The sequence below is a fragment of the Protomyctophum parallelum genome (genome assembly GCF_964188405.1).
Source record: "Protomyctophum parallelum genome assembly, chromosome: 15".
Taxonomy (NCBI): Eukaryota; Metazoa; Chordata; class Actinopteri; order Myctophiformes; family Myctophidae; genus Protomyctophum; species Protomyctophum parallelum.
This window is the reverse complement of record NC_139710.1, coordinates 50473539-50497286: the sequence shown is the minus strand read 5'-3', so window position 1 is coordinate 50497286 and position 23748 is coordinate 50473539. Positions and strand designations below refer to the sequence as shown.

General features: G+C 42.5%; 2 protein-coding genes across 3 annotated transcripts in view; both read left to right on the top strand.

Moving 5' to 3' along the window:
• The first annotated feature begins 450 nt into the window (after positions 1-450).
• arrdc1a (arrestin domain containing 1a) lies at positions 451-20165 on the top strand. The gene is made up of 8 exons (XM_083784173.1): positions 451-604; positions 2909-3019; positions 4657-4707; positions 12757-12911; positions 13627-13809; positions 16441-16617; positions 16908-17493; positions 20006-20165. Exons 1-8 carry the CDS (start codon positions 487-489, stop codon positions 20041-20043), a joined length of 1419 nt encoding a protein of 472 aa, XP_083640299.1. The 5' UTR covers positions 451-486; the 3' UTR covers positions 20044-20165.
• A 2596-nt stretch (positions 20166-22761) lies between these two features.
• The window catches only part of LOC310872803 (histone-lysine N-methyltransferase EHMT1-like), a 54499-nt gene continuing 53512 nt past the window's right edge, over positions 22762-23748 (top strand). For both annotated transcript variants that reach the window (XM_083784946.1, XM_083784945.1), the window contains exon 1: positions 22762-22991. The gene's annotated coding sequence lies outside the window, so the exon portion shown is untranslated. The remainder of the gene's footprint in view (positions 22992-23748) is intronic.

Genomic DNA, 23748 nt, shown 5'->3' with positions numbered 1-23748 from the left:
ACTGTGAAAAAAATCAATCAATCAATCAATCAATCAATCAATCTAACTTAACCCATACCTAAATACCGTTTATTAAGTCCAATTCAAGACATAACAATAGTCAGTGTTTGGCTGTGTTTTGAGGCTTGATCAATCAATCAATCAATTTTAATCACTAATAAAATAGAGCAGGAGTTGAAAGCAAACACTAAACAGCTAAAAAAAATAATCGCAGAAGCAGAATTTGTGTTAAATTTTAATTAAAAGGTAGGCTATAATTTTGTTGTTGTTTTACCCCACATCTGAATCAATTTGCCATGCTGGAACTATCTGAAGTCTACATGAGTCACCTGACGATCAAGCATTTTTCACTTCCGCAGAGATGACGTCACGTCGAAGGGCTGGCTCATGATGGAAAGTCTCAGCTGTACTTTTCTTTTCCGCACACAGGTGATTCTTCGTCCATCGACGCCGCCTGACTAGTGTGGTGTGGTGGTGGCCTCAGAAATGGGTAAACTACAGGTATTTGAGATTAGTTTTAACAACAATAAGGTTGTTTATAGCCCAGGGGAGTCCATTTCGGGGACAATAACCATTCAACTGGCGCAGCCTCTGCAGTGTAAAGGTAAGCTTGTTGTCGAAGTTTTATGTTTTTCTTCTTTCCAGCCAGTGTTTCGTTTAGGACCCTGTGTTCTAAAAACAAGGAAGTGGATGATCTATTTAAGTATCTAACATCATTTAGATTAGATATTATTGGTGTGCTGCTAAGGGATAAGTAGTTATAAACATGTTCTCTTAGAGTAGACAATTCGTTTTTGTTATTGTTGACTACCTGTAAAGAAAGACCATGCTGTTTGGATTGCTGTGGACATTCTTTTGGACACATTTTATTCTATAGGAATAGGCCCATATTATTATTATTATTATTATTATTATTATTATTATTATTATTATTATTATTAATTAATTACGTATTTGTTTTGTTATACCATTGAATACCTTGATATCTAAACAATTGACCTCACATGTATGTAGGCTATATATATTATGTCTATAGCCTACACTTTTTAACAAGATGGCACTGCATGGTTAACAATCTAGGCAAATATGGTTGCATATTGCATAATGTGTCTCTGTTTTTGCCCAAATATCCTGAAATAAAGCAATGACTATTTAGATAAATTAGGCGAACCACATTATTTATTTATGTATTTACTATTTATATATTTTGCATCCGATTTAGCTCAATATCAATTTCAGTGATTGATTCATGTACTTCCTTTGCCCCTAAGTTCCTCTTTGTGTCTTCAAGGGGGGAGGGGGGGGTCCTCTAAAATCTTCATAAGGGATAACCTCAATGACGACAAACGTCACTGAATGTCACCAGTCCAAATGACAGAACAATAGCTGATTCTTAGATGTATAATTAGTATTTCCAGGTGTAACGAATAGCTCTTCCTCCCTCGAGGGTGTGTGTGTACACACGCACACGCACACACACTGTGTGTGAGAGTTTCTGTTTATTACATGTGTGGAGCTTCCAGTTTGTTGACATTCCTGTGCAGGTGGAGGTGGTCAGGCTGTAGCAACATGAACACACGCTCTGCTCTGCTAGTGAAAATGAACCGCCAGGAAGACGATATGAAGCACGCTTCACTTTCTTCCTTTTGTCAAAATCGTTTTTTATTAAGAACAGGTTATACTATTATTTTAAAATTGGTACTGTATACATTCTTATTATTTTTTACTGAAAAAAAGGAAAAAAACTGACAAAAAGAAACCCCTCAAACCCTCCCACCCATACTGACTATAGCTCAGTGACACTGCATAGAATAAAGTAGTATTTGGTATGGACGGTGCGTTCACACGGCAAAACGCAAAGATACAGTCTACCATTCGTTGTCAATGGAAGCCAGGGACATGAGTGACGATGCAAAGACGCAATGATGCATGTAGCTGCTCAACATTATACTTCATCTTTGCTTCTGCCCGTGTGTGAACGCAACATCAGATGATGAAATACTGTCCTGTCCTGAAATGATGATTGTAGACAGTCAACCACATCAGTCCTGTCCTGTGCTTCTGCAGGCTTTACTTTCTGACGCGGCCTGCCTGTGCGTTTTCTATTTAAGAACGCATTCATAATTTGTGCTCTCGGACTTCATGGCCTATCCTGTGTGGGACTCTGTGTGATCGACTGCTCTAGGGAGGCTCAGAGATGTAGAGTAAGACAGAGTTACTTCATGGGGCCAGTCCTCTTCTACAATAGACTTCTATGGGCGAAGAGCATAGCAAACAGTGACAAGTCCTGGACCGGAAGTTGGCAGAAATGCATTGGACCCATTCATGGGTTTAATAATCTTAAATCCTAACATTACCAAACATAAACATTACAGAGACGTTAGTTGTTAGTGTACAATACTTTAAAACAGTTGTCATGTTGCACACATGCTTAGAATTGCTCTTATTTGCGCTGCCCTCGTTGAAAACAATGTATTTCAAACTCCAGCTTGTCCCAGTGCAGGCTGCATGAACAGCGCTCGAGTGCTCAGTTTTCTGCCCCCCTCAATGTCGTAACTCTATGGTGACTCTGGGGAGGCTAAGGTTGTCCAACTTTAACCCATTTAGACCTGCGGCCGATTCTGCAAATGAGATCAGCAGTTCGCACACTTTCAAGATTTTCTTTTTTTTTTTAAGTTCAAAAATAGCAGATGCGGCAGAAAGCGACACGCTGCTAGCTTGCATATCTGCTATTTTTTAATGGCCAACGCAAAAATCTAAAGGGACAATGATGCCACGCTGGGCAAGTGGCATCAACGGAAGTGCAAAGATTTGGCGGAATTACCGCTCAAGGAAATGACGTTGGCGCTTTACAAATCCGTTTTTACATTCAATGTATGTATTTAATACTATTCATTCTCGCTTGCAGCAATCAAGGTGAACTGCAACGGTTTCTGTGGCGTCACCAACAAGGTCAACGACACGGCGTGGACGGTGGAGGAACAGTACTTCAACAGTACTGTCTCTGTGGCAGACAAAGGTACAGCCCTGCTCACCGTTATGTTTTCTGTATATCTAGAAAAACAAAGGTACTGGCCTGCTCACCGTTATGTTTTCTGTATATCTAGAAAAACAAAGGTACTGGCCTGCTCACCGTTATGTTTTCTGTATATCTAGAAAAACAAAGGTACTGGCCTGCTCACCGTTATGTTTTCTGTATATCTAGAAAAACAAAGGTACTGGCCTGCTCACCGTTATGTTTTCTGTATATCTAGAAAAACAAAGGTACTGGCCTGCTCACCGTTATGTTTTCTGTATATCTAGAAAAACAAAGGTACTGGCCTGCTCACCGTTATGTTTTCTCTATATCTAGAAAAACAAAGGTACTGGCCTGCTCACTGACTGCACTGGCTGCTCACCGTTATGTTTTCTGTATATCTAGAAAAACAAAGGTACTGGCCTGCTCACTGACTGCACTGGCTGCTGAGTGCTGACAATTATGTTTACTGTATATATCAGTGGTTTTCTACACATTTCATATCAAGGCCCATTATTTATTCTGTATTTGAGCCACGGACCACCATTTGATGCGATTTAGCCTCTCAAAAAGATTTTGTCCACAAATCCATGCTGTATTCATTGATGTGGTACCATAGAAGAGACAACAGGCGTTGATGGGAATAACAATTCTTCTACATACATTCTACATTGTCTAATTGTGGCGTAATTGAAGTAATGCAGCAGATGTAACAATTTAACTATTGAGAGTGTAAAAGGGTCCATTTGGTTTCATTTTACGCTCTCAAGAGTTATTAAAGATCTATAAGGGTCCATTTGGTTGCCAACTCTCCATCATTTAGCCGGGGACCACCTGGAACTCCCCGGCAAGGACCACTGGTGGTCTCTGGACCACTGGTGGTTTCCGGACCACTGGTGGTTTCCAGACCACTGGTGGTCTCTGGACCACTGGTGGTCTCTGGACCACTGGTTGAAAACCACTGGTATATAATGTCTTAGCACCAGGCCTGGGTCAATCCATATTGACTGTTATGCTTACTGTATACATTATCTAGCTACCAGGCCTGGGTCAAACTGTATTGGCAAATCATTTTCTAGTGTTTTTCGGTTAACTTGTTTGAAGTGCAAATGGGTGAGGTTTAAAAAAACATCAGGGCATTATTCAGGTTGTGTGACTCATGGAAACTGAACTTTGAAATACTGCGTTCATAGTTGTGTGTGTGTGTGTGTGTGTGTGTGTGTGTGTGTGTGTGTGTGTGTGTGTGTGTGTGTGTGTGTGTGTGTGTGTGTGTGTGTGTGTGTGTGTGTGTGTGTGTGTGTGTGTGTGTGTGTGTGTGTAATTCATAACTCAAACTGTATTTGAATAAACCTGTTAAGCCACAATAATTGCTGGTGTTATCATCCGTTTTTCACGGAAAACTTAAAAGCTAAAATGTCTAAAGAAGTAATTATTAATGCATATCATCAGTGTTTATCCCACGTATATTTGTGGATGTAAAATGGCTTCCATGAAGCTGGTGGTGTGTACTGTACTAGTCAGCGTGTTGCCCTGGGGGGGGCGCCAGGTTTGTCTCGCCACAAAGGAAACAACAGAGCTATTGTCAAAAGGTTCCCGAGCCACTGACAGATGCTTATCTGTGTTCTCCCTCCTTGTCCCAGGAACTCTGAAACAAGGGGATCTCTGCTTTCCCTTCAAGTTTCTCATACCAGGTAAGAGCGCTGAGTGATGGGATGGGGGGACGGGGGGGTTACGGGGGGACTTAACACCTGTTGCACACATTCTTTTCCTATGTGTTCTTTCCCCCTTGTTTGCATTTCATTATAGACAGACATGTCTCGACATGTTGTTCTTATTTAGCCTAACTCTAGCTCTGCTGTGGATTGGAATATACTAGTATTACTAGCACACCACCAGATGACATTTGTTTATAATAATGAATATTCTAGCACACCACCAGATGACATCTGTTTATAATAATGAATATACTAGCACACCACCAGATGACATCTGTTTATAATAATGAATATTCTAGCACACCACCAGATGACATCTGTTTATAATAATGAATATTCTAGCACACCACCAGATGACATCTGTTTATAATAATGAATATGATAGCACACCACCAGATGACATCTGTTTATAATAATGAATATTCTAGCACACCACCAGATGACATCTGTTTATAATAATGAATATGATAGCACACCACCAGATGACATCTGTTTATAATAATGAATATTCTAGCACACCACCAGATGACATCTGTTTATAATAATGAATATACTAGCACACCACCAGATGACATCTGTTTATAATAATGAATATGATAGCACACCACCAGATGACATCTGTTTATAATAATGAATATTCTAGCACACCACCAGATGACATCTGTTTATAATAATGAATATGATAGCACACCACCAGATGACATCTGTTTATAATAATGAATATACTAGCACACCACCAGATGACATCTGTTTCCTTAATTCACCGTGAGACAGAGTTTGAGGTTGTATGCAAATCAGTCTTCCCTTACATGTATTTTGTTGCAGCCGGTCACATTATCAGTGGGAGCCTGATTTCTATGTTTGCCCTATGACAGTGGTTCCCAAAGTGGGGTCCGTGGACCCCCAGGGGTCCTTGATGGAGTTCCAGGGGGTCCCTCCCAGCTAAATGATAGTTTGGAACCAAATGGACCCTTATGGGTCTGTAACTTAGAGAGTGTAACAGGTCCATTCGGTTCCATTTGTGCACTCTCAGAGTTAAATTAACATTGATTTCACAATATAAATTGGAGGTCCCAGAGATAGAAATGCCATTAAATGGTGGTCTGTAGACTAATATGTGTCAAACTGGGGGTCCTTGAAATTAAACTGGTTGAGAATCACTACTAGAGCCGTACAAATCTTCTCTTATGGGGGTCCCTGAATCACTGCTAGAGCCGTACAAATCTCCTCTTATGGGGGTCCCTGAATCACCGCTAGAGCCGTACAAATCTCCTCTTATGGGGGTCCCTGAATCACTGCTAGAGCCGTACAAATCTTCTCTTATGGGGGTCCCTGAATCACTGCTAGAGCCGTAAACATCTTCTATTATGGGGGTCCCTGAATCACTGCTAGAGCCGTAAACATCTCCTCTTATGGGGGTCCCTGAATCACTGCTAGAGCCGTAAACATCTTCTCTTATGGGGGTCCCTGAATCACTGCTAGAGCTGTACAAATCTCCTCTTATGGGGGTCCCTGAATCACTGCTAGAGCCGTAAACATCTTCTCTTATGGGGGTCCCTGAATCACTGCTAGAGCTGTACAAATCTTCTCTTATGGGGGTCCCTGAATCACTGCTAGAGCCGTAAACATCTTCTATTATGGGGGTCCCTGAATCACTGCTAGAGCCGTACAAATCTCCTCTTATGGGGGTCCCTGAATCACTGCTAGAGCCGTAAACATCTTCTCTTATGGGGGTCCCTGAATCACTGCTAGAGCCGTAAACATCTTCTCTTATGGGGGTCCCTGAATCACTGCTAGAGCCGTAAACATCTCCTCTTATGGGGGTCCCTGAATCACTGCTAGAGCCGTAAACATCTCCTCTTATGGGGGTCCCTGAATCACTGCTAGAGCCGTAAACATCTTCCCTCATGGGGGTCCCTGAATCACTGCTAGAGCTGTACAAATCTCCTCTTATGGGGGTCCCTGAATCACTGCTAGAGCCGTACAAATCTCCTCTTATGGGGGTCCCTGAATCACTGCTAGAGCCGTAAACATCTCCTCTTATGGGGGTCCCTGAATCACTGCTAGAGCCGTAAACATCTTCCCTCATGGGGGTCCCTGAATCACTGCTAGAGCTGTACAAATCTCCTCTTATGGGGGTCCCTGAATCACTGCTAGAGCCGTACAAATCTCCTCTTATGGGGGTCCCTGAATCACTGCTAGAGCCGTACAAATCTTCTCTTATGGGGGTCCCTGAATCACTGCTAGAGCCGTAAACATCTTCCCTCATGGGGGTCCCTGAATCACTACTAGAGCCATACAAATCTTCTCTTATGGGGGTCCCGGGCATATCTCTTCAAATGGGTTGGTTTCAATTTGGGGGTCCTTGACATGAAAGGGTTTGGGAACCACTGCCCTATGATCCCTCATAATAATAATAATAATAATAATATTATATTATTATTATTTTATTATTATTATTATTATTATGATCCCTCATGCTTTATATTATGGGTCATTTCAAAGCTTACCTCGGAGAACGAGGCTACATTTTCCTGTACCATGTTGACAATCCTCATGGTACAGTATGAGGTCATGTCGACTACTAACCGCGTGCACTTTCCAAGTAGATGATAACTGATTCCCATTGTGTCGGATATAATAATAATAATAAAGTAGATGATAACTGATTCCCATTGTGTCGGATGAGAGCGTGGCCATTCCACTGCACCATTCATACTTTATTGTTCTAACTTTCACTCTCTCTGTACTCACAATGATTTGTGTATTTAATGTATCTACACTGATGTTGACTTCACCACTTAAGCCCTACCATTATGGGGGGGATGGGGATGCTCGCCGAAAATACTAAACGACTGGTTGTGTTACTAGACGTTCCTGTTCTCCCTTTGAGCTTCGTCTGTAGTGGGTTCTGTATTTATGAGCATTGTATGTTTGTCCTGTTCTCGTGTATTTATTGTTACTGGCAGAACTGTGTCACTTATTTTTCCTCTTCTCTTGGCCAGTTCACACTTGTAAAAGAGACTTCAGTCTCAATGTGGTTTTTACTGGTTAAATAAAGGTAAAAAAAAATTTATTGGCATTTAGTCAACATATTAGAAAATAGGATTGAGGCAACATAGGGTTGACCTCCTATTACACAAAGCTCTTCTTCTGAACCTAGTCACTATGTGGATCTTTTTGCTTTTCAACATTATTCCTTTGTCTCTGCACCCTTCTTTAGTTACCAGGATGTGCATATAAATCTTTGTTGATAATTGTTTTACTTGATACGGAAACAAACAAACAAAAAAAACCTATGACCAGCTTTGATTTGTAATTGCCCCCGCCGATAACCACATACCGTTGACTACACTCTTCTTCAGCAATATAATGCCTGTAGTCTTGTTGTCTCTTGTTACTTCTCTTGCCTGGTGTATGGTTCTTGGTGACATCTCTTCCACAGCTATGGTTCTTGGTTGCATGTACAGTACGAGGTATCTTCCACAGCTATGTGTGTACTGTAGCTTAACTACCCCAGCCTGCCACTGTAAACCTAAGAACGTGTGTGAAGCACACCATAAGTTGTTGATCCGGTGATTATTTTAGGGTGTGTTTAGGCACAATTAACCCATTAAGACCTGAGGCTGATTCTACAAATGCCCCTCCAAATCTGCAGTAGTTCTCACACTTACAAGATCTTTCTTGATCTTTTCGCTGTGAGCTTTGTAGTATAGCCGCTATTTTTTTAATTAAGCTAAAATCTAAAATGACACCGATGCTTTCCCGATGTTAATGCGTTAAAGTGGACATTTTTACAGATATGTTGTGTGAGCATACCAAATCCAAAAGTTATATGACATTATTCAGAGTTCAGAGGTTTCCAGTTGTCCCAGAGACATTTCATTTTTTTTTAATAATATTTGTTTTATTTGGAAAGAGCAGTACAATACAGATAGCATTTTCACACATGACACACGAGCAATTCCCAAGATTTCATTTTTTCTTTCCACCCCTCTTCCCTCCCTCATCCCCCCCCCTCCATGTGGCTCCAACTCCAATGTCTCTGTATAGTCCTTTTTCATATGACATCAAGTCCACACTTAAACAGGGACAAACAGGGCAGTATCACTTAAACAGGGACAAACAGGGCAATATCACTTAAACAGGGACAAACAGGGCAATATCACTTAAACAGGGACAAACAGGGCAATATCACTTAAACAGGGACAAACAGGGCAATATCACTTAAACAGGGACAAACAGGGCAATATCACTTAAACAGGGACAAACAGGGCAATATCACTTAAACAGGGACAAACAGGGCAATATCACTTAAACAGGGACAAACAGGGCAATATCACTTCGGGATGAAACATTTCAGGAGGACAAAAAGAAAAGAGTGGGCAGAAAAAGACAGACAGAAAAACAACAACAACCAACAAAAATAAAACGAAAGTATATACACTATTGCTGAGGGGGACAAAAAACAATACAGCTTTGCTCTTGGACCATGAGAGAAAGAGAGGTGTCTTAAACATTTTCTACAATCGTAAAGCAGGCAAAGGACCAGTGAGATCACACACAGTCCGCTCTCAGAGGGGCAATGTGCACTATCCAGTTGTTCCAAATGTGGTAGTAATTGTCTAATCTAGTCCTTAACATGTATGTTAATTTCTCCATTTTGAAAATATCCAGGACTATTCCATGCCAATCGTCCATTGTGGGTGTGATTGGGGTTAGCCATCTTCTTGTTATTGACTTTTTGCTGGCTGCCAAGAGCACCTGCAGTAGCTTTGTGTATCTCGACTGGTTAAGACATTCAATGTGGCCCAGGTACAAGGTTGTGAAGTTAAAAGGTATTGGAGTATTAAATACTGAACACAGTGATATGTGAATATTGTTCCAAAACACCCCCAACTTGGGGCACCCCCAGAAAATGTGGAAGTGGTTGGCTTTCTTTTCCCCACACTGCCTCCAGCACGGCCTATCATCCCCTTTGTGTTTTTCCTGATACCATAGACATTTCAAAAGGTATTTATTAAATGATTCCCAAAGCATTTTCCCCTCATAGACATTTCAAAAGGTATTTATTTAAAGACGGTTACGCCGCGGACAAAGCCAACTCGAGTCGTGACAACTCATGACAACAAACACAATATTTTGGACCAAACAAATAATTACAAAGAAGAAAAACAACAAAAAAAGTATTGTAACCTGCCGTTTTTTCTTCTTTCTAATTATTTGTTCGGCCCGAAAAATTGTGTTTGTTGTCATGATTTGTCACGACAAGAGTTGGCTTTGTCCGCGGCGTAACCGTCTTTAAATAAATACTTTCTGAAATGTCTATGAGGAAAATGAAGGGATAATCATTTCCTGGGCCCTGGTAGGGGGTGGGTCTATAGGCTCAGGTTGTCTTGTCAAACTGCCTCTTGCCACCTGTCCCCTAACGACCTTTGAGGTATAGCATTAACTGACGTCTCCGTTTGTTCCTGCAACACAAAAAAGCAGTTTAACTCAATTCAAGTCTGTGCTTTGCTATTGTAAAAACACCTGTGCTACGGGTGCAGTCAACTGGAACCTGTGCTACGGGTGCAGTCAACTGGAAGAAAATGCTTATCTTGGACGGCGAGGTGCAGATCAAAACACAAAGGTTAACAAAAGCAGTCCAACGACACAATAGAAGTGAAGTTATAGAGCGTCTCCCAGTCCCGCTCTTCAGTCAACAGAAAATAAACGTTCACGTCGGGATACAGATTTTGTCCAATCAGGAGAGACGACTCATTACAGGATAAACAAGTGAAATATTGGAAGAAACATAAATTTTTTACTATACTAAAGAGCAGGGCAGACACCTGTTAATAAACAAACACAATGATTACTAGAAGAATGTAGAGCTGCAACTTCTTAAATACTTTATTTATTCATTTTTATTTCAACCAAAATACATCGCTTAACACCCCCCCATTTATTTTTATATTTACTCTTAATTTGAAGGCTTCTCCTGTCACACATATCAAACAAAGTGGTCCCAGCCCGTTTTGTTTAGTCATGGACTATAAGGTCACTTGTGTTCAGATAACCTCTTCCTGCAATGTGAGAGGAACAAACTGAACCAGTTCTTTGTACAGCCATGAATCTTAATCTGTTGTTTGAACCCTGTGTGTCGGCGCCTGTGTCTACACCTACCAATGTTTACACCTGTGTGTCGACGTTAGAGCCTTTGTCAATGAAAATGACTTCATCTCGACGCACGTCATAAGAAATCCATTCTGACCTAGATATCAGTTTTCTAAAAAAAAACATGTTTCTATGTCAGTGTTTCTCAAACATTTTCATGTCAAGGACCCCCAAAACTATATGTAATTGGCCGCCGACCCCCATCTGAAAATATGTTGTTCGGTGCCGTGCTATGAGCTTGTAGATCTGCTATTTTTCAATAGCTAAAGCATATCATAATGCTTCAAACACCAAAAGGGGTTCCCGTCCTGAATTGATTAAAGAAACGCTAGGCTACATTCATTGATTGATTTGATTTTGTGTCTTCACACCTCATCGCGCACGTGGTCTTACAAGACAGTATACCAATTCACAAACTCACACAATCGTATGATCAATATGATAAATAATATACTGTATATGATTTGCTCCCACCAAATCCAGATAGTTGGATTGTTTCCTCTTAAAGGAGAATTCCATGCTAGAATGCTTTCTTATCTTTCTTTGTAGTTTTTACGTCCCCACCAAAGAGGTCCAGGTGTTTTTTTGTGCAAAAACTCCTTATTGGCTATTTTCCCCATAAGCCCTCAATGAATTGCATTGCATTGAATGGAAATTGAATGGGGCTATGGGGTGTTATGCTAATTCGCTTATTTCCATCGAAAGAAGTAGTAAAGTGTGCCACTTGGGATATTATTTACATTATGAAGAGAGGATATATACAAAGAAATTATAATTTTGAGCAATGGAAATAAGCAAATTAGCACAACACCCCATAGCCCCATTCAATTCCCATTCCATTCAATGCAATTCATGTAGGGCTCATGGTAGGGGAAATAGCCAATAAGGAGCTTTTGCACCAAATAACACCTGGACCTCTTTGGTGGGGACGTAACAACTACAAAGAAAGGTAAGAAAGCCTTTTAGTATGGAATTCTCCTTTAACTTGTTAACGTAAACCATTGACGTGCCCCTCTATAAACTCAAGTTGTCAGATGAGTTAAGTTGACATGAGGCCAAGTGTTTTGTTTTCATTGTGGATATTTTCATTCATTCCTAACAAGAAAGGGGTAATCCTAATGCTACCGCTAATCACAATGTGTTGCCTCTTCCACCACAGCCTCGGCTCCATCCTAATGCTAGCGGTAATCACAATGTGTTGCCTCTTCTCCCACAGCCTCGGCTCCCACCTCCTTTAATCACAATGTGTTGCCTCTTCTCCCACAGCCTCGGCTCCCACCTCCTTTAATCACAATGTGTTGCCTCTTCTCCCACAGCCTCGGCTCCCACCTCCTTTAATCACAATGTGTTGCCTCTTCTCCCACAGCCTCGGCTCCCACCTCCTTTAATCACAATGTGTTGCCTCTTCCACCACAGCCTCGGCTCCCACCTCCTTTAATCACAATGTGTTGCCTCTTCTCCCACAGCCTCGGCTCCCACCTCCTTTAATCACAATGTGTTGCCTCTTCTCCCACAGCCTCGGCTCCCACCTCCTTTAATCACAATGTGTTGCCTCTTCTCCCACAGCCTCGGCTCCCACCTCCTTTAATCACAATGTGTTGCCTCTTCTCCCACAGCCTCGGCTCCCACCTCCTTTAATCACAATGTGTTGCCTCTTCCACCACAGCCTCGGCTCCCACCTCCTTTAATCACAATGTGTTGCCTCTTCTCCCACAGCCTCAGCTCCCACCTCCTTTAATCACAATGTGTTGCCTCTTCTCCCACAGCCTCGGCTCCCACCTCCTTTAATCACAATGTGTTGCCTCTTCTCCCACAGCCTCGGCTCCCACCTCCTTTAATCACAATGTGTTGCCTCTTCTCCCACAGCCTCGGCTCCCACCTCCTTTGAAGGCAACTATGGAAAGATCATATATCGAGTGAGGGCTTTTGTCGACACGCCACGGTTCGCCAAGGACTACAAGATGGAGAAGCCCTTTTACCTGCTCAGTCTCCTCAACCTAAACCAAGTGCCTGACATATGGGTGAGAAAGCCACCGACGGGTGTTCTCTCACTAACAGAAGCCCTTTGTGTGACTGTGAGGCAGGCCTCCTGTTTAGGCCAAATGTGTGACTGTGTGGCAGGCCTCCTGTTTAGGCCAAATGTGTGACTGTGTGGCAGGCCTCCTGTTTAGGCCAAATGTGTGACTGTGAGGCAGGCCTCCTGTTTAGGCCTAATGTGTGACTGTGTGGCAGGCCTCCTGTTTAGGCCAAACTATGCGCTCAGACTTGTTGGTGGGTAATCCTTGTATGGCAGCAGTATCTAGAGATATAGAAACAATCACAGTTACATTTTTTAACACCCTTTTAATCCAATTTAAGGCTGTGATACAATTTAGGCATTTAGCAGACACTGTTAATCCAGGTCGATTTACAAAAAGCAAAAACGGGTAACAAATCAAATGCATAGAAATAGTCCTCTAGGACCATATGTAAACTAAGGACCCATCATCCGTCTAACAGTAGAATATATATATATACATATATAATCATATATTTATACATATATTTAAACTATATATATATGTACATTTAAACTATAAACACTATAGAATGTTATAGAATGCCAGATCAATAATCACCTGTCACCTGTCTATACATAACTATGCTAACTAAATTCTAAATGTTTAGCCATTGCATTCCCCAGTCCCATTGTGGACACATGACAGTCATCAAGTGACCTCTGGTTTGCCTGTGCAGGAGCCCAGTTCCTCTGCGGTGACCCGGCAGTTCACCTACATGCTGGTGAAGACGGGCACCGTGATTCTGCAGGCCAACACCGACATGAAAGGCTACACTCCTGGTCAGATCATCCAGCTGACCGCTAACATCCAGAACCAGTCTGGGAAGACTTCTGGAAACGTGGTGGCCAGCCTAATGCAGGTAAACATGAGTTTGAGCAGAGTTTTCTTGAAACCCATTTTGGGCGGGAGAACCCCCTTTTGGTGTTTTAAAGCATTATATTATACTTTAGCTATTTATTTTTTATCGTGAAAATGCGGCACAAATCTTTGAATATATATTCTTTCAGAGCGAACGTTTTTAACTCTTTTAAATCTTTGCTTCTGAGGGGTCGGCGGCCAATTGCATATAATGTTTGGGGTCCTTGACATGAAATATGGAGCACCACTGATACAGAAACATAAGGTTAAATATGGAGCACCACTGATACAGAAACATGAGGTTAAATATGGAGCACCACTGATACAGAAACATGAGGTTAAATATGGAGCACCACTGATACAGAAACATGAGGTTAAATATGGAGCACCACTGATACAGAAACATGAGGTTAAATATGGAGCACCACTGATACAGAAACATGAGGTTTATGGAGCACCACTGATACAGAAACATGAGGTTAAATATGGAGCACCACTGATACAGAAACATGAGGTTAAATATGGAGCACCACTGATGCAGAAACATGAGGTTAAATATGGAGCACCACTGATACAGAAACATGAGGTTAAATATGGAGCACCACTGATACAGAAACATGAGGTTTATGGAGCACCACTGATACAGAAACATGAGGTTAAATATGGAGCACCACTGATACAGAAACATGAGGTTAAATATTGAGCACCACTGATACAGAAACATGAGGTTAAATATGGAGCACCACTGATACAGAAACATGAGGTTAAATATGGAGCACCACTGATACAGAAACATGAGGTTAAATATGGAGCACCACTGATACAGAAACATGAGGTTAAATATGGAGCACCACTGATACAGAAACATAAGGTTAAATATGGAGCACCACTGATACAGAAACATGAGGTTAAATATGGAGCACCACTGATACAGAAACATGAGGTTAAATATGGAGCACCACTGATACAGAAACATGAGGTTAAATATGGAGCACCACTGATACAGAAACATGAGGTTAAATATGGAGCACCACTGATACAGAAACATGAGGTTAAATATGGAGCACCACTGATACAGAAACATGAGGTATTTCAGAAAACTGTCAGGATTTAGAAGACATTTTTAAAAATGTCGACGTCAGGCCTAAATGTAGCCACGTTAATCCTGGACTTGACCCCATTTCTTTATAGTCTTTGGTATGACCCGACCTCTCAATCTCAGAGAAAACACACGAACTATATCTGTTCTGTCTGGCAGAAACCACCCAACTCCAGAATGTACATTTTTCAGGAAATATATATATTTATTTTCTCCAGGAAATGAGGTAAACCTTGTATATATTCTTTTGAGTGGTGCAACCACTCCTACAACCAGCTTGCAATGTCCTCGTACCTGTTTGTGTGTGTCTACCCCTGTGCGAGCATGAGTGTGTCTACCCCTGTGCGAGCATGAGTGTGTGACTTAATAATAGCAGTAGGGGGCGCCAGAAACAGTGAGAGGGGTAGTGTCTCTAATGAGAGAGAGAGAGAGAGAGAGAGAGAGAGAGAGGGGGGGGGGGGGGGGGGGAAATTGCACCACTCAGTTCACACGTGTGTGATTTTTAAAACAATGCAATACTGCCTCATCATGTGACTATATATTTATATTTCTTCCATGAGAGGGGGAGAGGTGGCTGAGTTAGTTTATATTACTTCCATGAGAGGGGGAGAGGTGGCTGAGTTAGTTTATATTACTTCCATGAGAGGGGGAGAGGTGGCTGAGTTAGTTTATATTACTTCCATGAGAGGGGGAGAGGTGGCTGAGTTAGTTTATATTACTTCCATGAGAGGGGGAGAGGTGGCTGAGTTAGTTTATATTACTTCCATGAGAGGGGGAGAGGTGGCTGAGTTAGTTTATATTACTTCCATGAGAGGGGGAGAGGTGGCTGAGTTAGTTTATATTACTTCCATGAGAGGGGGAGAGGTGGCTGAGTTAGTTTATATTACTTCCATGAGAGGGGGAGAGGTGGCTGAGTTAGTTTATATTACTTCCATGAGAGGGGGAGAGGTGGCTGAGTTAGTTTATATTACTTCCATGAGAGGGGGAGAGGTGGCTGAGTTAGTTTATATTACTTCCATGAGAGGGGGAGAGGTGGCTGAGTTAGTTTATATTACTTCCATGAGAGGGGGAGAGGTGGCTGAGTTAGTTTATATTACTTCCATGAGAGGGGGAGAGGTGGCTGAGTTAGTTTATATTACTTCCATGAGAGGGGGAGAGGTGGCTGAGTTAGTTGCTTTAGTATACAGTTTGAGGGTCCAATGGAGTTGAGAGGTTTTGCCCAAAGCACTTTTTAATACTCTTTATTGGTTCAATATCTTTTTAAACCACCACAGACGTGGTGGAAAAGAGCTATGTGGATTTTAAAGGAATTTCATCTCTAGAATAAGCTACCTTCATTTGTGTGTGTGTGTGTGTGTGTGTGTGTGTGTGTGTGTGTGTGTGTGTGTGTGTGTGTGTGTGTGTGTGTGTGTGTGTGTGTGTGTGTGTGTGTGTGTGTGTGTGTGTGTGTGTGTGTGTGTGTGTGTGTGTGTGTGTGTGTGTGTGTGTGTGTGTGTGTGTGTGTGTGTGTGTGTGTTCGTGTTCCTGTTCCAGAAAGTGACCTACGAGACCAAAAAGGCGACCCATGACATCAGGACCATAGTGGAGGTGGAGGGGGGGTGCGTCAAGGCCGGCAAGGATGCAGAGTGGAAGGAGCAGATCATAGTCCCTCCTCTTCCTCAGTCCTCCCTGACTGGCTGTGAGGTCATCAAGATTGAATATTATATTAAAGTAAGTCACAAGCTTACTGTACAATGAATAGGGTGATTGAAGTTGAATGTAAGAGACGAAATGAATAGAGGTGCTACGATCAGGGTTTTTTTTGGGATCGATCGCCGATTGTTTTTCTCATGAATATACCGATCTTGTGCGTAAGGAGAACATTTCCAAAATGATGTCATAACTGGGTGTGTGTGTGTGTGTGTGTGTGTTACCGAGTTACGGGCTGTTCACTCCAACTCAAGTCCACACCATGGGTATAACGAAGCCAATGGTGCTCTTATGTCTTTCTGAATACCCAGGTCAGTCTCAAATCTCCAGAGGTCACGCTGACCTTGCCCATCCACATAGGGAACGTCGCACTGGACAAAAAAGTGCAGAAGAGAACCAAATCAGTCACCTCGACCCCAGCTTCAGGTGAAACTGCCGCCTCTGCTGCCGCGGAACCGACCGCCACCACCCCTACCGTACCTCCTCGGCCCGCCCCCAAGCCAGCCCCCCGGGCCAGACACTCCTCGTATCACCCTTCCCCCAGCGCCCCTCCGTCTGACCACCACCTGGGAGCCGTAGGCGGGACGCCAGCCTCCGGGGCTCCGCCGGGCAGCGACTCCCTCCCCACCAAGAGCCACTCCCAGCTGGGCACGTCGGGCCCTCACACTGCCATTTCCCCCAGCGCTTTCAGCTACGCCCCGGGTCTCACCTTCTCCCAGAACCAGCAGCAGAACGACAACAGCCGCGCGCCGGCGGCGGGCCCCAGCAGCGGGCCTCTGTTCTGCGTCTCCACGGGCGCCACCATACCGTACTTCTCAGAGAGTGGTGCCAACCCCATGCCCACGGCATGCCCGCTCATTCTGCCTCCAGACTACAGTACCTCTGCGTATCCACAGGGTAAGTTCATTCTGCCTCCAGACTACAGTACCTCTGCGTATCCACAGGGTAAGTTCATTCTGCCCCCAGACTACAGTACCTCTGCGTATACACAGGGTAAGTTCATTCTGCCCCCAGACTACAGTACCTCTGCGTATCCACAGGGTAAGTTCATTCTGCCCCCAGACTACAGTACCTCTGCGTATCCACAGGGTAAGTTCATTCTGCCCCCAGACTACAGTACCTCTGCGTATCCACAGGGTAAGTTCATTCTGCCTCCAGACTACAGTACCTCTGCGTATCCACAGGGTAAGTTCATTCTGCCTCCAGACTACAGTACCTCTGCGTATCCACAGGGTAAGTTCATTCTGCCTCCAGACTACAGTACCTCTGTGTATCCACAGGGTAAGTTCATTCTGCCTCCAGACTACAGTACCTCTGCGTATCCACAGGGTAAGACTACAGACTACAGTACCTCTGCGTATCCACAGGGTAAGTTCATTCTGTCTCCAGACTACAGGACCTCTGCGTATCCACAGGGTAAGTCTCATTCTGCCCCCAGACTACAGGACCTCTGCGTATCCACAGGGTAAGTCTCATTCTGCCCCCAGACTACAGTACCTCTGCGTATCCACAGGGTAAGTTCATTCTGCCTCCAGACTACAGTACCTCTGCGTATCCACAGGGTAAGTCTCATTCTGCCTCCAGACTACAGTACCTCTGCGTATCCACAGGGTAAGTTCATTCTGCCTCCAGACTACAGTACCTCTGCGTATCCACAGGGTAAGTTCATTCTGCCTCCAGACTACAGTACCTCTGCGTATCCACAGGGTAAGTTCATTCTGCCTCCAGACTACAGCACCTCTGCCTATCCACAGGGTAAGTTCATTCTGCCTCCAGACTACAGCACCTCTGCGTATCCACAGGGTAAGTTCATTCTGCCTCCAGACTACAGCACCTCTGCGTATCCACAGGGTAAGTTCATTCTGCCTCCAGACTACAGCACCTCTGCGTATCCACAGGGTAAGACTACAGACTACAGTACTACAGACTACAGTACCTCTGCGTATCCACAGGGTAAGTTCATTCTGCCTCCAGACTACAGTACCTCTGCGTATCCACAGGGTAAGTTGTGTTTGGGAATTTACAACGGAGAATTCGAGCAACCAAAAGAAGAAAACAAAAGGAATGACTTTCCAGAGCTGGCTGTTGGTTTTCGATAGTTCGATAAACTATCTCCATCGTTCACTACAGCTGTGTTTAAATCTGAAAGCACGTCACGTGTTGTTTCCTTCACAATTCCCAAGAACACACTTGTTATCAGTTGTTATCGCATCATATTATTACAATTACACGTTATTTTAATTTCAAAATGTCCCGAGCCCAACCCGAGTCCTGACCAATTCAATTCTATTTTATTTAAGTGTCAAATCACAACAAGTTGTCTCAAGACACTTTACATAGAAAGCAGAAAACCAACAAAGATCCACCCAGAGCAAGCAATATTGCGACAGAGGTAACGAAAAACGTCAGGCAGAACCCGACTCTAGGATGGCGGCCAATATAATATGGTATAGCAATGTTGTCGGATCAATTATAAATGTCTGACCTGACCTAGAGGAGTAGGGGTCAGACGCCCTTTAGCTAAAGGGTGCCTGACCCCTAGGGGTCAGACACTCACAAATCATACACGGTAATCACAATGTCTGCAATGCAGCTTGTTTCCTGGCAGGTGACCTATCAGTGTGTCGTTTTTTTACCTGATCGTAGTAACTTGGCAACGCACCCTTCTGTGAGGCACAAGAAACTGCTTGGCCCTGTAGTCACTGGGCTAGATCTTGCTATATCTTGATGTAGATCGGTTAGTTGAACTATTTTAAAATGCTTTTCAAAATAGTAAAAAAAAGAAAAGGCAAATATGTTTAGGGATAAGGTGTGGGGCAAGATAAGAGACCAGTGTCTCATTCAAAAGATGATGGCACTGGCCGGCTTTCCTCCGTGGTGGAGAATTCTCTCCCGAGGCGCTTGGATTGAACATTTAATGCTTAACGTTGCACGCCTCGGAAACCATGTGACATTTCATGATTTTGGGAGTTATTTAACGCGGTCCGCTCACGCCATAGCCAGTTTGGCCTGTGTAACAGAAGGGGCTACTACGATCGGGTAGGAAAACGACACACAAACCATTCTCTACTACTCTCTGCTGTCCTATATCTTAATCTGAATGAAGAAAGCAGTTAATCAATGAGGTGTTTCTAATGATGACATTATCTAGTGAGTGTGGTCAAGACCTGCTGGGAAGTGTTTGTTTTGGGTATTGAATGGTGAGCTCTGTTCTGTTCTGTCTGTTCTGTTCTGTTCTGTTTTGTTTTGGGTATTGAATGGTGAGCTCTGTTCTGTTCTGTCTGATAAGCCTCCTTTCTGTTGGTGAGCTCTGTTCTGTTCTGTCTGTTCTGTCTGTTCTGTCTGTTCTGTTCTGTTCTGTCTGTTCTGTCTGTTCTGTTCTGTCTGATAAGCCTCCTTTCTGTTGCAGACGCCCCTCCTTCCTACTATGACAGCTTTAACACATGAACAGTCTCTGGACAACAGCAGAAAGGACTGGCAAATGCCCTCCGCCATTCAGGATCACAGACTTTCAATCAAATCATCGTGTACAGTGTACCTAAGATTCGGCTATATCCATGTGTCCGTGAAGAGTTACGTTTTTAAAAGGGAGATATTTACTGCTGGATTCTTGCTTCCAAAACGGTAGCAATTTGGGGAATGCAGAATAACCGAACATGTCTGTTTTTCATTTCAAAAGAACAAAAGAGCAGCACAAAAGATGCTGCGATGAAGCCCTTATTATAATCATGACATTTTCATTTACTTTCATTTAACTTTTTCTCTTATGGTAAAGTGTTTTAAGTTGTTTTAAGTTGTTTTAAGAAATACCCACCATCTGAATGGAACTGATAAGTGATCTGAACTCAAACCTTGTTGTTATAAAGTGCACAGACTGCTCAGTCAGAACACTGTTCATAGTAAATCATCACTGCGCTCCTCTCCTTAGAAAGGCCTTCAAAAGACGGGGAGTGACTGATAAGCCTAGTGATTTAATGAAAGGAGTGCGTTTATTTTGGATGTGCGGAGATTCAGAGAAGTTGAGGGGTGATTACGCAAGCGTGTTTTTACGGCCGCCCGTGAAATTGTCGCGCCCGTTCTCGCTTCGTGCGCACGGCCCGCGGGCGACTAGACTTTTTATTTCATTTTATTTTTCGCTTGGTTTCCTCGTGAGGTTTCCACGTGTCGCTGATCCAGGCGACAACGCCTGCGTCACTCGCTTTTCGTCTGAAGAGGTCCTTATCACTGTTTTAGCACTTTTTATGTAAATGAAGGCACTGTGCCTCTCTCTCTCTCTCTCTCTCTCTCTCTCTCTGTATATAACTGGAGCCAAGTCTTTAGTCAGCTCTGGGTGATTTAGAATTGAGCACTTATAAGATGGCGTCTGTGATGTCTAATCTGTAATGTGCAGGAATATAGCTGTTCAAAGGTAAACCGCACAATACAACATCTCAATAAATCATGTGATCTATTACCGACACCCATTACTGGATTCAATTATTTTAACCCATTTAGACCTGAGGCCGATTCTAAAAAGAAAGTCTTCTAAACGCGGTTAAACGTTATTCTGAAAAACCTCTGTTTCTATGTCAGTGGTGCTCAACCTATTTCATGTCAAGGACCCCTGGAGTTATCTGTATTTGGCCGCGGACCCCCATCTGAAAATATGCTGTTCCCAGGAGCAAAGATTTGAGTTAAAAACGTTCGCTCTGAAAGAATATATATCCAAAGATTTCTGCCACATTTTCACGATTTTTCAAAAACTTCAACAACTCAAGTATAACAGTTTTTTTTTTTCTCCTATGTTTTGATTTTGATTTTGGCAATCTTGTTTGGCTTGTTCTTACAGCAGTGTCTGTGTCACAACAAACTACTGCTTAGTAAAGGGATTCTGTAACTCCACTGTAACTAATGCATGATTACGTTTTTTCTTTTTCTTCTCTTTAGCCTTTCAAAATTCGTGTTTATCAGCCGATTATTTATTTGACATTGACTGAGAGTGTTGATTTTATTATTCATATGTTGTATCGAAGTTATTAAGGTACATAACTGTACCATCTTGGTGTTCATTTTTCCATCCTCACTTAAATGCTTCTTTGTTGCAAAATGTTGCCTATTTGATACAGTTCTATGCCAATTGTTCTAGTCTTTAAAAAGGTATCTTTAGGATTTGTGAAAAGGTTTAATGTAACATACGTGCAGAAAGATTGGAGTTTTTTTATTATTATTGTTTGACAGTGTATGCTACTAATAAATCAGTAGAAGGATCGATTTGTTCAATTCTTGATTCTTCTCACATTAATTTGACTTGCACTCATTGCATTGGTTTTAATTTGCTCTGGCAGTGGTGGAAAGTAACTTTTACTTCACTATTTGAAAATGTTAGTTACTAGTTACTTTGGAGATTTAAATTTTGACTAGAAAACATACATTAACTACTTCAACCCTATACACACACACTTAATGTATGTTTTCTAATCAAAATTAAAATCTCCAAAGTAACTAGTAACTAACATTTTCAAATAATGTGCAGTACTATTTGTTGTATGAGATAGTATTTTATACAGTAGGCCTAGGTATATCTATATTATAGATGAACATTAACATAAGACTAAAGGTTTTTGGGCCACATCACTTAATGATGGCCCTCAGGTTAATATCTGAACATTTATATTTTATTGATTTCAGCTAAAATGTTAGTTTTTTTTATGTCCAATTAGTTCATAAAGTTAATATAACTATAAAGTTGTGCATTTGAAATTCAATACAACGGTTACTTTTAAGGATTCCAATTCAAAACTAGCAAATTCAAATATAGCAAAAATAGCTCAAATGTATTTGGCCACAGATCCCCAATTGAAAGCCTGAGTATCGAGGCTATGCCAACTGGGACCCCCAATATGACAATATGAAACAGAATTAAAGTGGTTAATTTTTATTTTTGATCCGGGTACCTCCAAGGACCCATGATGTGCGCGCCCGTCAAGTCAACGCGGCGAGGAGTCATGTGCAACACAATGGCGCCCCCCAGTGGCCAATTCAACGCATCTAAAACAATCTGAATCTCACTGAGCATGCTCGCCTCTCTCTCAGCTCTCATCTGATCACATGACCACAGTGTAGGTACCATCGCGTATGCGCGGGGTGAGAGAGAGAGAGAGAGAGAGAGAGAGAGAGAGGAAGAAGGGGAACATTCTGTGTAGTAGTCACTCTCTCAGTCCGCCCCCCCCCCCTAAATCCAGACACCGACCGAACGAAGGCGAAGCTGGGCAGAAGAGGAGTGTTCTTGTTCTGGTCAAAGTTTGATCACAAGGGCCTTTTTTCCCTTCTTCTCTCCGACTGTTTACATAAGTTTCCTTCCTGTCTTTGCAGCCAGCAGCAGCAGCCGGGGTGATCCCTCTGCTCTGACGTACTCGGTAAGTTTTAGAGTTATGTGTATTAAGTTATGTAAAAAGATGTGGCAGTGTGGCACCTATTGTTGCTGCATCTATTCTGCATGCGTACTGGCCGCTGCTTGGGGTTGTTCAGGGGGAAGAATGATCGATGCATCATGATGCATGATGATGTGTGTGATTGTAACGTGTTGTGTCTGTCGTGCATGGTGATGTGTGTGATTGTAATGTGTTGTGTCTGTCGTGCGTGGTCGATCATTGATTTCCTGCTTGTCCTTTATAGTTCCTCTTTATTTAAATGCAAAGCGAAATGCGGTGATTTCTCTCTCCCTCCCGCTCCCTCCCTCCCTCCCGCTCCCCTACAGTGAAAATAATGAAAGCAATTAAATTCAAAGGACTCTTAAGAGACAAGTTTATACTCCACCCCCCCCCTCCTCTTACTCTGCCAGTATCCTCAGTAAGATAGTATATTTGATGATGATTATTATTTTGCATAGATGTGTACAAAGTCTATGATTTTGTATATATTGACCTACCGACCGTATATATATATATATATATATATATATATATATATATATATATATATATATATATACTTTCCTTGGACTGTACCCATTCGGCAGTTTGTTAACCCATTTAGGGCGGGGACCCCTTTAGGTGTTTTAAGCATTATGTTATACTTTATCTATTGAAACATAGCAGATCTACAAGCTCATAGCGCGGCACTGAGTGCCGTGCTATGAGCTTGTAGGTCTGCTAATTTCAGTCTACGTTTTTA

Bases quoted from the DNA above. Each gene is read 5' to 3' on its own strand.
- arrdc1a (XM_083784173.1), top strand. From the start codon at position 487: ATGGGTAAACTACAGGTATTTGAGATTAGTTTTAACAACAATAAGGTT. The intron at 4,708-12,756 runs GTAAGAGCGCTG...CTTCTCCCACAG, and splicing joins CTTCAAGTTTCTCATACCAG to CCTCGGCTCCCACCTCCTTT. The intron at 17,494-20,005 runs GTAAGTTCATTC...TTTCTGTTGCAG, and splicing joins TACCTCTGCGTATCCACAGG to ACGCCCCTCCTTCCTACTAT.